The sequence below is a fragment of the Clytia hemisphaerica genome, unplaced genomic scaffold (assembly GCF_902728285.1).
Source record: "Clytia hemisphaerica strain Z4C2 unplaced genomic scaffold, Clytia hemisphaerica genome assembly, whole genome shotgun sequence".
In the NCBI taxonomy this organism is placed as follows: Eukaryota; Metazoa; Cnidaria; class Hydrozoa; order Leptothecata; family Clytiidae; genus Clytia; species Clytia hemisphaerica.
Genome location: NW_027103439.1, coordinates 46,400 through 60,926, shown reverse-complemented (window position 1 = coordinate 60,926; position 14,527 = coordinate 46,400). Strand labels below are relative to the sequence as shown.

The following is a 14,527-nucleotide window of genomic DNA, read 5'->3' as shown; positions in this document are numbered from 1 at the left end:
CCCATCCAGGAGTCTTGTCTTTCCTCGCCTCTAGCCCTTCGGGCTTGAAACTCAATGCTCGAAAGCAGACATGACTCTTTTTTTCGGCGTAAAGTAATCTCAGCGGCTTGGTCAGGCCAATTCACAGCAAGAAAATAAATAGAATGGGTTACAGTCGGGCTAAACTGGAAGGTACTATTTTGTCCATAATAAATCCTGTAATCGATGAACCTACATAACAAATTAAATTCAGCGGTAATACGATGAATAGAACAAATAGAATAGTACACTCCAGTTAACTCAGACTGGTTTTGTTTCTGCAGAATTGCAGACGCTGGTTAACATGGGATGGCTGCACGTGTGTTGGATCTGGCTCACTGACTGGGAAAGATTTGAATTTTTAGAATGGCCCACTATCTAGCAAGCTTTTTAAAACACTGCAGGATTCCATGCAATGTTTGGTAGGATGTTTTTTTAACTTTTTCTGCTCTTGTCCGTCTTGTTGAGTGTAAAAGATCAGGTTATAGACAGTCAGCAGGAACAATCGACTAGCTGCTATTAGAAGAGGGCGCTATCCTGATAAGGGACAGTGTGTTTAGATTAAGTCACCATTTCGATGTCTTTATAGGGACATTGACTCAAAAATTAGGGCATTCTAAACTTTAATAGTAATTTTAGATGTTTTAGAGCTAATAAAAGCGCATTTTTGTGCGCCTTACCAAGGTGGTCATCGAAAAAATGCTCTGTTCGCGTCGCAACGGGTGTTAATAATGCATGCGGGCGGATGAGCGGTCAAAAACATTCCCGGTTTTTTTTAATCACGCCAGTAGTAGCTAACTCAGGGGCGGGTGGTAACGCGAGCAAAACAATTTTTCGATGGTCGTCAGAGCAATTGAGAAAAAAGCTATACTTTAAAAGAACAAATTGCTTTTCCCAGATTTTTTTCCGCATCTCCGTACCGGAAAAAAATCAGCGGAAAATTTGATGCGGGCGGGTGACGCGAATAGAACAATTTTCCGATGACCGCCCAATGCGCAATGGAAAAAGAAACCTTTATGATTTGACTAAATTGAAGAAAAAAATCATCAAAATTGATTGGTGGATTATTTCAAAATCTATCATTTACTGTGACTGTGTATATACTTGTTTCACCTGTCGCAACAAGGCAAGGCACCACTATGAAATTTTTGTGCTATTAGGCTCTCTGAATACATTAAAGATTCCACCGATGAAAGCTTTCGAAACTCACACCTATAGGAACATTTTCATGTGCTCTTTCCAATGGTAGTGCCTAACAGTGAGGATCTTATCGCGATTCTCAGATTTACAGAGAACACCAGCACGACCCTGCCGATTCCCCGGACAATCCAGGGATTTCTTGTAAATGTCCGGGGATTTTAACATTTATTTTGAAACTTTATAGTGCCCCGGACGCTCCGGACTTGGTGCATTGTTCGCGCTACGCGATCTAAGGCTGATGGAATTAATGATATGTTTACGGCCAAGCTTTCATTATTCATTATTCATTATTTTCCCATAAACATTTATTTTTACCAGATTTTTCGTTTTTCCTTATAGATACACAATCTCCTCTTGTGTCTCCGGAACTCTCGTGTTTTTATTGATTCTTTTGGTTCCTGTTTGTATGAGCTTAAAGAGATAAATCTTTTTCTTTCTGCTAGAGAATTATATAATGTTATCTCCACAATATGACAAAATTAAATTCACACGGTAAAGACTATAGGGCCGTATGGGTTGTTAACAATCTAAAAAAGCCACGGGCCGTTTGTTTTGATATCAACTTCGAAAATTTTTTGTTCTCTGCTCAAGTGGGAGGAAAAATAATGACAACTTTTCGAGAAAATGGCAAATAATGACAACTTGATGCGGCAGGTGTTTGAACACGCGGGCGGCTTACGGTAAACATAACATTAAATTCCATCGGCTTAACTGCCACGCGGCGTGTATACCTGATTGTGGGGTACATTTAGATGGTCGTGCAGCGTGCCTCTACGGATGTGCGTGGTGGTGCCCAAGTTACATGTCCGGGAAAATATAGTTTTTTTTCTATCCCCAGACATTTACCCCGGATTGTCCGGGGAATCGGTAGGGTCGTACACCAGCTTTTTGCTGATTTTTGCCTCGATTGCCCAAAACCCGTAACCTTTTTAGCTTGAGGGAAGGTAAAAATTAGAGTTTTTGGGTTTGCCAAAAAAAACGCCTAGTCAAAATTTTTTCATCTTCGCAGGAACCATTCCCAACCTTGAAAGACATCTTTTTTTCTAGGGTTTTTTTTGGCAAGTTCTTCCTTCGAAGAATATCGATCACTTTCGTTTTCCCGTGAAGGCCGTGAGAGAAAAAATATTAGGGCTCGCACTCTCTAGGCGGGCGGCGTAGAATCACTTTCATTTTGTATAATTTTATTATAACGTATAAGGTAGCGTAATTCATGCAAAAAAAAAAATCTTTTTGTTAACACTTAGACCGACAGACTTGACAAAAGGAACAAAACAATAACACAACCTGGGAATCTTACCATTAGGGCATTTTGTCTCCGCCTGATATTACGCCTACAGAAGACGCTGTTTAAAATACGTGGGTAAAAATAGTAAGTAATATCTTTTTGTAAGTGTTTATTTTGTGAAATATATAAACATTTTCTAATATGTGACTTCCCAAGCAATTAAAGTACCTGAAAATCAGACCGGTCTTGGTCTGGTATTACGAGCGGTCTAATAGCGGTCAAATTTTTGTTTTAGATCGGCCTTCAGACTTTCTAGAAATGTGATCTCTAACGGTTGTGGCCGCTTCTAGACGCTCGTGGCCGATCGTTAGACCGGTCGTGGTCGCTCGTTGGACCGGTCCAGGCCGTTCGTTAGACCGGTCCAGGCCGCTAGTTAGTGATTTTTATAACAATTACATCAAAAAAGTTTTGTAAAAGGATGTCAACCGAGCAATCGGGGCCGGTCCCCTAAACACGTAGCAGCCTTTTGGTAAATTTTTACTGGTCATTTACCGCCCCTTAAAAGACCGTCTAAAGACCGGTCCCATTTTCAGGTACTTTTAATCGCTTGGGGAGTCGCATATGATCTACAAATTAGCATTTTTAGAATTTTGATAATGGAAACTTAAATATATAATGAAGAAAAAAACAAACCATCTCAATTTTCTTTATTTTATACGTTTAACCCTCGGAAAAAAAAGTATTTTCCTAATAGGTAACTTTACATTTCCCGACTCCCAGAGCAATTCCGATTGTAAATCTGATTGGTTAATTTCGGAACATCTTCGTAATGGCAGATAATTTAGAAGTGTCTAGTGGAAAGGCCGTGTCAATTTTTCGATGCCAGTATTAATTTTGTTAGTTGATGGCTTGCTGAATCTGGCAAGAAAAAAGTAAACAGGTATAGCTTTTTCTAACCAAGGATCTGAAGGATTCGAGCCACACTGCTTAAGAACTTGCGCCGCTTTCGCCGTTTTAAGATATTAGCCCGGTGACTTAATAAGGACATCAAAATGACTTTATAAGGACATTGGTGTCCTGATTAGAACAACTGTTCTAATTAGTCTATTGTTTCTGACACTGATAGACCAGACAGTACTAATCAAAAAATTTAATTATTAGTGATATAATGATGATAGTAATGGGCCATTCCAGAAAAATTTTGTAACCCCCGTCAGACGATGTGCATTTTAAAAGTTTTTCTAGCTTCGAAAATAATTTTTCTTTTCCAGTTCCAGTTGTGGTCAGAAATTTCGATGAAAATTCATGTACTTCTGCAAAATGCATCCTTGGAAATTCATACATTTTCTTCTCTCACCTTGGAAATTTCAAATTTCAAATTTTGGTGAAAACTTTTGCCCTCGGAAATCATGTGTTGTCCGCCCCCTGTTACAAACAAGTTCTGGAATGGCCTAATTGAACGACCACTTATCAATTAAGAATCAAATTTTGAGTACTAAAATTTAAAAAAAATTGTGAGTGTTCAATCACTTTCTTATTTAAATAATCCAACTTTGAAGACTTACTTTGCTTGGAATACAACGTAGTAGTATTTCAACGGCTCTGTGGCATCCACTCATCTTGTCGAGACCAGTGGGTTGGCAAACAATGGGCCATTCCAGAATTTGTCCGTAACAGGGGGTGGACAACACAGGATTTACGAGGGCAAAAGTTTTCACCAAAATTCAAAATTTCCAAGGCGAGAGAAGAAAATGTATTCATGAATTTCCAAGGCAATCAAATAAAAAAAGAGTCAATCTTTATCTGGTCCATCAAAGTTGCTTGCCTAAAATCTACCTTTTCCGTTATAAATCTTTCAAAGCAAGATAAAAAGGTAATGAACTCTATGAATTTTTTCTTTCCAAATGCAAGCGAAGGGAGTTAAGATGGGGATCTTCCTTTTTAAATGGATGAGAGGAGAGAGAAAGAGATCACTTCTAATTGTTGTATGGTAGGTCTAATTTCATTTTTTGAAGTTGATTACAAATAAACTGAATGTGCATTAAGTAACTGGAACAAAATAGGGAATTTCGACAGACAGAAGTTTGAGACAGATATTTGAACCTTTGACCCCCGCTTGTAAGTCCAGAGCAATATCCATTAGAGTGGCTAAGGTCATGGCTAACTTTACGCCACATGTTTCTTTTGTTTAATTTCTTGTCAATTTTTCTTTGAAGATAAAAAAAATGAATAGTTGAAAATAAGTAATGGTGCGGAGGAGTCAACTACAAAAACATGTCCTTTCTTTGTATCGGTCCATGTTACGAGCAGCTGGAGACAGGCCTGGTATAAGACCCTACATTCAAAATGAATTCCGAAAGAATCAGGAAATTCCAAAAACCAATGTTATGCAAATCGAGTATATGATCCGTAGAGGTGAGAAAAAACTTAATGAACTGAAAGAGGGTTCCATGACATCTATGGGTGCATTTGTATCCGATAAATAGATGAATGCTGAATTGCTAATGCTGAAAATTAGCATACTGTGTGAATTTCCAAGCACCTTGTCTTGTAGCTGTTTGAAAATATATTGAAAGATTTAAATATTTCACTGAACTCTTTTGCACTCTGTTGACCCTAGATTTTGAAAAACTCATTATTATCTAATTTAATTTGTTTTACCTTTTGATGATGTGAAAACTTCTAAGAAAACCTCCAAAATTTCCAAAGCTTCAAGCTTCTACTTAGAAAAGTGACAAGTGTAAAAGTGTAAAAAGTGCTTGGGAATTCTGTCAAATATTTTCAGATATTTTCAGTTTTAAATTATGAGGTATAGCTTTTGAAATTTTATGAAATGAAAAATAATAGCATATTGTGTTGAAATTTTATAATTTGGGTCTGTTTGTTTTTCATCGCCTTTTTTGCTATATTTACTATAAGTGCACTCATTTCAATTTTTTCTGTCCAAAACGTTAGCAATATTTGCTATCATTTTCAAGGTGTTCATGGAATTTCATAGCACATTTAGCAGATACAGTATTTATAGTAAATGAAACAAAAAGGCCCATTGTATGCCTTTTTTTTAAGATTCGGAATTCGTTTGTGCAAACTTGTTTAACTTATTTACCTTGAATTCTATATTATGTTACATTTCAGAGTTATTTAATCGTTTTTAATTATTCTTAGTTTTCTTTTCTTTTCAGATTTGTCTAATGATTATATCATGATATATACTACTATTATTGTAATCTTTGTGCATTTATTTTTTATTAAAAACATTAAATTAATAAGTTTTAATTAAAGGGATAATCAGATGGTTTGAGATATTTTGCCTATAGATCATAGCTTCTAGGATTTTAAGAAAACTTCTAAATTTTTCGGTGTACTTATTTTCCTAACTCAAGTTATGCCACTTTGAAATTTTGAACCTTTTCTTGAAAACAATACGTCGCATCAAAATAAGAAAGCCTTAAGTCCATTTTTTCAAAAATTGAGTTATGACCATACCGATGCTTTACACCCCATTTTTTATCGAATTTTTGGCTTAAATCCATCAAAAACCAACCTAAAGTGGCCTAATTTTAAGTTTTTTGAAAAATAAGAATTTTTATTTTTGAAATTTTCTCAAGTTAAGAAAGTCTTAAGTCCATTGTCATTTTAGTTGGACTTTAGGACCTTTTAGATTAAGGTTTTAGTTAAAGAGTTCAAAAAAGTTAAGAAAGTTTAAAGCAAGAAAGTCTTAAGTCCATTTTGGAGTTAAGACACTTTTTCACTGGAAATTTTTCAAATTTTCAGTTTTAATCAAGGAAATTTACATATAGAAAAAAAGGTTTAAGTCCATTCTCGAAAAACATGCTATGAAGAAGCATTCATATCTCCGCAATGGTATAAGTGACAATGTTGGTACTTTAGAACTTGAAAGATCTTTCTTCATTTATATTCATATCAAAAAAGCAGCTAGCTAGCCCAACATGGTCAAAAATGGCAGCCATTTCAAACCTTTAAACTTGATTTTCTCAAAACTACAAAAATGGACTTAAGGCTTTCTTATTTTGATGCGACGAATAGAAAAAAGTGTGAAAAGTCCCTGAAAAGTCCCATTTTTCGAGATTTCAAATTGGCATAACTTGAGTTAGGAAAATAAGTACACCGAAAAATTTAGAGGTTTTTCCTAAAATCCTAGAAGCTATCTGCAGGTAAAATATCTCAAACCATCTGATTATCCCTTTAAGGTTGAAAGTATTCTCCCTTTTGTTCATGGAAACTGGATTATATAATTAGAATTTTTTTTAACAATAATTTGATGGTGTTTTTGCAGGTTTCTTTGAACAAAGTATACCATACAATTTTCAATACCCTTTTACAATATTATCTGCAAAATATTTTCAAGTATCAGGAAATTTACCTTGTAGTAATTTTTTAATTTTGTGCTTTTTTTTAATGTTGTAAATTGAAATTCGTTTTGAATTTTTTTTACTATACTTGTGATCATGGTGCAAAGAAGACACCGAAACGTCAAATGATGAATAAAATTAAATTTTTAGTTTTCACTTTTTTTATCAGGAAATTTAGTCTGGTGATTGTTTTTGTTTTCACATTTGAATAATTATTATATATTTAAGAGTTGCTTTTATTAGAATTGATTTAAAATAATGCAAGAAAAGTGTTATGTTTGTGGATCAAAACCAGCAAAGCAATGTACTGGATGTCATTTAATCTCATATTGTTGTGTAAGTTGTCAGAAGAAAGATTGGTCGTTCCATAAACACTCATGCAAATCTAAACCACATAATGTTGTTGACTTTCTAATCAATGCCAATATTTATGATGACTTGGTTAAAAAGATATTTCATTATCTACCAGGAAGAGAGCTCCACTATGTTCGTTGTGTTAAGCGCTCCTGGCGAGCTATAGTTGATTCAATGTGGCATAGTAAAGTTGACCGCAACCTATTTGAAGTCAAACTGGCACACCAGTGGACTCACAACTGCTCACAAACACCCACGTGGTAGAATGTTGTTTCAGGGTCACGGTATGCCATCCCAGGAGATCAAACACAACAGTCAAGAATTGTTTTTAGCTTGTCGTGATCAAAATAAAATTCTAGTGCTTGATATGGATAACATGTACAAAGTGACTTATGTCTCTCGTTGGCAAACAAAAACAAAATATGTTATAAATGTTGACAATACAATGTACCGAGACCTCATTTGGGATGTTCATAAAAGTTTTGTGATGGTTTGGAACAAAACAGGAATCAAATGCTGGGATCGTATCACCAAAGAAGAAATGGTTATCTGTGATGAATCTAAAAAGTTGCAGGTTGGTTGGTTTTTATTTTGTTTTAAGTTGTAACATAACGCTAAAGGTGAGGCATCCCAGAAGGGTGGCCTCCTTTGTTCAAAATGGGTTTCTGTTGCAAGGGCTCAGCGGATCTGTGAAACAGGTTTGAGTTTTTTAAGTTATTAAGTTGGCTCTCTAGTACAGCTCCACTGTTGTGATTAAAGTGACTTGATTCTACAAGTAGTGCAAGTAAACTGTCAAATACATTTAACAATTTTGCCAGCCTTCCATAACCTATCACATAAAATGATATTATTCATGTTTTGTGGATATAGGTAATCTTATGGGGGTTTAATGGGGTTCTGCTTGAGGCTTTTAACTGATAGAGAAAATTGGAATTTCATTTCCACAGCTCTGGAGCCATTGTGCCCTCCCTAGTATAGGAAAAAAGCCTGATTTTCAGATCGTAACCTAGGGGATCAATAATATTTTCCTGTGTTATCTAGAGTGGAATCGGGATGACAGGAAGATATGCAAGTGGTGGAAAGCGAAAAGACATTCCCAAAAAGATCAATATTTTTGGTAATATTGTTATCATTGTTTATCTTAGTGGACTCATCCTAAAATTCTCAGTAAAAATTTCTCCAGTTGATTCAGAGGATTCACATGAAAAAATAGCAACTTTCCATCTCTTACATAATTTTGAGAATCTTGTTGATTGTTCTCCGGTAGATATTGATCAAATTAAAATCTCACACGGTACAATGTCGAATGGGCAGTATTATTTTGGTTGTACCAGGATTTATTCAAAGCTGTATTATGAAGGAGACAGTGGGAATGATAGCAGTGATGATGAATGTAACGAAGCTGGATTGTGGTGTCTCGAGGACGATGAGTTCTTAGCAGATCTCCAAGAAGTCGAAGATATACATGCTGTGTCACGTGTTGGTGATGATGATTATTGTCTGCTTTCAAGAAATCATGATTCTACTGGTCAACATAACTTTAATGGCTCAGATATGAATGCTTTATTTTGCCCTACCAAATATCTGGAATTATGGAAGAATAACAAAAGTCTGAGAAGTTTGAAAGTCAAAGGATTAAGTGGTGCTTACATGAACAAAATCTGTATTGCAATATTGTGTCATCCTGGTCTTATGCAGCCAACAAGTTTGACCTGTTATTTTATTAAGGATATTGCTGATCCAAATATAAACTTCTCAAACCTAAGCACAGTTCTAGTCACCCCTTTTGATTCTCTTCCTAAATCACTTTTCATGACAAAGAACCAGATTATTTGGAGTCATGAGCGTCATGATAAAGATGGTTGTTTTCTTTGTTACAAGAATCCGTGTTCTCGAGACACATTCGCAATCAATTCGATGAATTTTTGGTATGTGCCTTACTATGCAGATCAGACTGTTGATGTTCCCCCAGGACACTCTCTTCCTTCCAAAAACTAAGACATCTTGAATTTTATTGATCAAGTATATTTACCTATTATGTACCATGCTTTCAAAATAAATAAATAACGTTTGTACACATGGTTCATATGGATTTTATTTTTAATGAGAGGGTTAAATTCGAAGGATAGTTCATAAGGGCAATAGATATTCCTAGTTTGTTTCATCCTATGCTATCATAACTTTCGCCGCTTTATACTGGAAAATTTGTTCCTAAATCCGGTGTTTATCAAACATTGTACAATGCAGTTGATACACGTCTTTTTCTTTTTAAGAAACACACTTTTAAGAAACATGAGGCTCAGAATGCCTAAAAACTAAGAAACATCTAAGAAACATGCTGAGGCTGAGAATGAGAAAATAACATTTTTTAATTCGTTTTTTTATAAGAACCTTTCAATCAAGGCTAATTATGTCAAAAAGTTTAGAAACATGTAAGAAACATTTAAGGCTCAAAAGGCCGATTTCTTAAGAAACATTGAGGCTGCTTGGTAAAACTAGTTTCTTAAAAAAAAAACGTGACTTAGATTTTTGTTTGCTATAAGATGATATTTTTAGCTGTTAATAAAGATATTATTATTTGTTTACATAGCAAAGTTGAGTACGAGAGTGGTAAATAGTCTATTGATGTAAATTAAAAAAACAGTTATATATAATCCTAACCAATATCTAACATTATTTTCGAAGTACATCCATGTCCCAACCAGTAATGTGATTGATTATAAAGCTTTCCTCTTCTATTTTGAAAGAAAATTTCTTAAGTTGAAACTTTTTGTTAGTGGTTTAGGATAGAATGAACACAAAAATCTCCCATACCTGATATTGACATTTTTAAATATTTTCATTTAGAAATATAATATAAATAGAAATAAAAATATAAGATCTTGACAAGGTCATGCAGCTAAAGTGTGGTGTAAATGACCAAACAGTGTACTGGACATGTATTGTTATTTCATAACAAGTTTTCCAAAGAAGGTTAAACCATAAAACATTCATGAAAACCTAATGGTCATGAGAATTTGTTGAAAAAACTTTTCCATTTAGGTAGAAATTTGTACCATGATATATTACAAGTCAACGTTCATGGTGTAACATCATCAATTCTTTAGGTAAATCTAAGGTAGAAAATCTAAGAAATCTTTATGAAGTCAAGCTAGCTGAACAATGGACAGAGAAGAGAGTTGATGGACACTGGTTGTATTAGTTTTACCCCTCGGTTTACAACACAATGATCAGGAACTTTTCCTCGCTTTTTGAAAAAGAAATGAAATTTCAGTGCTAACATGGATGGTAAATGGGATACTCATATAAACTTTGTAATTGTAATGGTTTGAGATAAGTGTCGTATAAAATGTGTTGATGGTAAAACTGAAACGAATTTTATCACTTGTGATGAAGCCAAAGTGTTGCAGGTACCATATATTTGTAGTTGTCATTTTTTTCTAGTCCTCAACATTGTGCTAAAAGATTTTTATCAAACTTTTTATTTACTTATGATGTTTTTTAATCCAGGTTGGTCAGGGTAGTACACAAAGATAATGACAACCTGAGGAAAGAAATCCCAGAAAAGATTTGTTTCTTTGGTGATAATGTAATCATTGTTTATTTGACTGATGTTAACATGAAAAATTCTGCCAAAATTAATTTTAAGATTAATGTAGATGTACTAAATACTGTAACTTTTAGACTTCTACACAGATGTGTATCTGTCATGGTGAATTTTCAAATAGTTCCAACTACTTTGGATGCACACAAATTTATTCCAAACATAATTTTGGAACAGACGATGAACGTGAAACTCAGTGCCTTGAAGATGACATATGGTTGAAGTATATATAAGAGGTAAAATATATCATCTATGTAAACCGGATTGACGAGATTCCTGTATCATAACAAGAACTTGTGATTGTTTTGGTGAATATGGATATGGAGAGTCATTCAAAATCGATGTTCTCTGATCAGTATCTCGAGACTTGGAAAAACAAAGAATCTCTCATTATTTTCAAAGTGGCAGGTTTGGATATAGCAAAATTGAATGCATTATTGCTATATCATCACGATGCGGATTGGTGGGTCCTGGATATATTTGAAATGTTATTCTTTGAAAGATTTCTTCAACAACGACATTGGATCTATAAATCTGTCCCATTTTACTTTGTTTACATCATATCCAGCTTCTTCTCAAGCATTTTTCCTGACAAAGAATGAAATAATTTGGAATATCAGGCATGACTATGAAAAAAGGCAGCTTTATTTGCTATAAAAACCATGTTCGCGTGATGTCAATTCATTGGATTTCGTAATAAAATTCTAATTCTTTTTCTTGCATTTTGTGCTTGACCAATATTACTCTAGATAGTTGATATTGTATTTCATCTGATCATGATTTTTAAACACTGATTTTGTTGCGAATGCTCTTAAAACAAAAGATTGTCACATCTTGTTTTATAAAATACATGATTTTCGCTCCTTATATTTTACTGATTCTTAACAACCGATTTCATTTAATCACTCAATCTTTTTTGCTGGGAATTTAAAAATCAATCAAATCTGCAAAACTTCAAATCAGCATACCAATGAACAATCGATTAGCTTTTTAGTTCTTGTCAAAATTATTTATTTGTTTCTTTTTAAAGGGATTTTCATGTAGTACTTTAATGGGATAAATTTTCGCGGGGATTAAATTTCGCGGTTGAGCTCATCCGCGAAATTTTAAGATTTCGCGGGGATTAATTTTCGCGGATGGCACTATTGGGGGGCATTATTTTCTCGATTTTGTGACTTTTACTGTCAAATCATGCATATTGGTTGTTGAAATACACATTATTTGCGCCTCTTTGATGCAAGTAACCATTCAAATAGTATTTATTTGACATATTTTGAGTTTTGTTTAGAAATATTTCGCGGATGGGCCTTTTTCAAATTTCCAACGGGACTTATTTTCGCGGATGACACCCAAATCCGCGAAATCCGCGAAAATTAATCCCCGCGAAAATTTATCCCATTAAAGTATTAAAATGCATCTAAACTGTTACGTATGCGGATCTACACTGGCGAAACAATGCACTGGATGCCATACAATTTCATATTGTGGTAAAGACTGTCAAAAGAAAGATTGGCCATTCCATAAAAATTCCTGCAAGTCTAGAGGCGTGAATGTAATAGATCTCCTTATCAAGGAAGGAGCATATGATTTTCTTGTGATCGTCAAGAAAATATTCCATTATCTATCTGGCATTGATTTACATTATGTACGATGTGTGAAACGTTCTTGGCGTGACTTCATTCAATTGATGTGGCAATCTGAATCAGATCGAGATTTGTTTGAGGCCAAGTTGGAGGAGCAATGGCTATTAGAATTTCCACGTCCTCGCATGATTTATGAAGGCTTCGGTAACTCTGCCGAGAAAATGAAACACAGTGACCAAGAGTTGTTTTTCTCATGTGTCAATGAGAGCGGAATACTTGTACTAGACATGGATGAAATGTACAAAGTGACATATATTTCTCGATGGCAAACCAAAGTGAAATATACCATACCGGTTGAGAAACCTTTTAATATCAAGAGCATTTGGGATGTGCATAAGGATTTCGTGATGGTTAGTGATAAAGCTGGTATCAAATGTTGGAATCGCAAAACACACAAAGAAATGAAAATCCATGATCAATCTAACTCATTGCAGGTAGCCTTACATTCTTCCCAACTTGACTCAGAACATAATTGGTAAACTTCTTTTTTCAGCTTTATGGCCAAATTTGTTCATTCGATCTGCCCAGCCATGGTGCAATGTGACTACAAACTCCAGATAGAAGAGAGTTAAACACGTCACCTTATTCACGCTTTAACTTTGATTTTCCATTATTTTTATAGGCTGGTATTGGGTTAACAAGAAGATTCGCAGGGAGAGGCAAGAAGAGAAAAGATGTTGCTCAAAAGATTTTTATTTTTGGTGACATAGTAATTGTAGTATATATCAGTGGTCTTTTCTTGAAATTTCTGGCTACCACAACCCCGTTGGGACCTGGCAAAGATCAGCGAAACACCGTGACTTTTCACCTCATGCACAGATTCGAAAAGCTCCTTGGTCAATCACCTGATATTTCTGACCACATCCAAATCTCTCACAATCCAAAAGAAGGATACCCTGAAGGCCGTTCACTGATTTATTCAAAGTTTTACCACAACAATGGTGGAGATCCTGAAGGTGGTACTATTTGGTGTCTGGAAGACGATGAGTGTTTGCATGAAATTCATGATATTGATAATATCCACTCAGTGATTTGTGTTAATGGTGATGAGTATGTAATGGCTTCAGGAGTTCTCTCTTTCGGAGACACCTATCTTGATTTTCGGCGAAATGGGGAAATGGTACGTGACATGTTGGTCGGTGGTGGACTCAGAGATGTGCAGATGAATAAGTATTGTATTGCTATACTCTCTAATCCTGGCTTCAGGAAAGTCATGCTTTTGCAATTATATCGCTTTGAAGATTTTTGTGAAGGTTATTCCATTGACTTGAAACCAACATTGACGAGAGAGTTTGATGTACCCATCTTTACTCTTTACATGACAAAAAATCAAGTGATGTGGAGTCGTCCTGATTTTTCTTATTATGAGGACGAGAAAGACAGAAAGGATGATTCAAAACATGTGGTGATGTCATTAAACTTCTGGTATGCCCCCTATACCGGACGTGGATGCTTGTAATGATCTTTATTCTTCAACTTTTTACACGTTTATCATAGACTTTATTGCTATTTTTCATACGAAAGCTACTGATAAATTGTTCATATTTTGCCTTTTATCAGTTTTGACTGTTTTTTTACTTACTAACATATTTTTCTTGTTTTCCTCCTGGCCCAGCCCCTTCACCCCCCCCCCCCCCAAAAAAAAAAAGGAAAGTTTCTCCCCAAGAAAAATTTCTGTTCCCTTTTTTGAAACCTCCCCCACCCTATGTTTCTTGTGTTCTTTCTAATCTTACACTCAGTTGTGTTTCCTGAAGAGTCAGTGCGGTTCTTTTTACACTCAGACTTACTTTATAACCTCATCACCCGTTTGTGAGGACAATTGATGCATTTTTGACATTTTTGATACTTATATTTTGTTCCAATCTTTCAGTTTCTTTATAAAATATTTTTATTTTTATTTTTCGATTTTTAAAACTGTACATATTTTTAGTTTACTTTAACGAAAAAAGCAACTACATTTTTACATTTTTAAGAAAGGAGGTTCCTTTTTTTAGGGACGATTGTCATTGTACCACAGTATTTATAAATTTTTGAAAACTGTTAATTTTTTTTTATTTCCCTAAACAAGAAAGTGTTCGAGACATTACAAGTGTCTTCTATTTAGTTATAG

General features: G+C 34.8%; 2 protein-coding genes and 1 long non-coding RNA gene across 3 annotated transcripts; all 3 read left to right on the top strand.

Annotated features, from left to right (window-relative positions):
• Nucleotides 1-7,011: 7,011 nt before the first annotated feature.
• LOC136798148 (uncharacterized) lies at nt 7,012-9,247 on the top strand. Its single transcript, XM_067054729.1, has 2 exons — nt 7,012-7,744; nt 8,212-9,247. Exons 1-2 carry the CDS (start codon nt 7,436-7,438, stop codon nt 9,166-9,168), a joined length of 1,266 nt encoding a protein of 421 aa, XP_066910830.1. The 5' UTR covers nt 7,012-7,435; the 3' UTR covers nt 9,169-9,247.
• A 768-nt stretch (nt 9,248-10,015) lies between these two features.
• On the top strand, nt 10,016-11,641 carry LOC136798147 (uncharacterized). The gene is made up of 2 exons (XR_010845352.1): nt 10,016-10,580; nt 10,681-11,641. It is a non-coding gene; the product is annotated as an uncharacterized lncRNA (long non-coding RNA).
• Nucleotides 11,642-12,182: 541 nt separating this feature from the next.
• LOC136798146 (uncharacterized) lies at nt 12,183-14,040 on the top strand. The gene is made up of 2 exons (XM_067054728.1): nt 12,183-12,851; nt 13,040-14,040. Exons 1-2 carry the CDS (start codon nt 12,186-12,188, stop codon nt 13,874-13,876), a joined length of 1,503 nt encoding a protein of 500 aa, XP_066910829.1. The 5' UTR covers nt 12,183-12,185; the 3' UTR covers nt 13,877-14,040.
• Nucleotides 14,041-14,527: the final 487 nt, after the last annotated feature.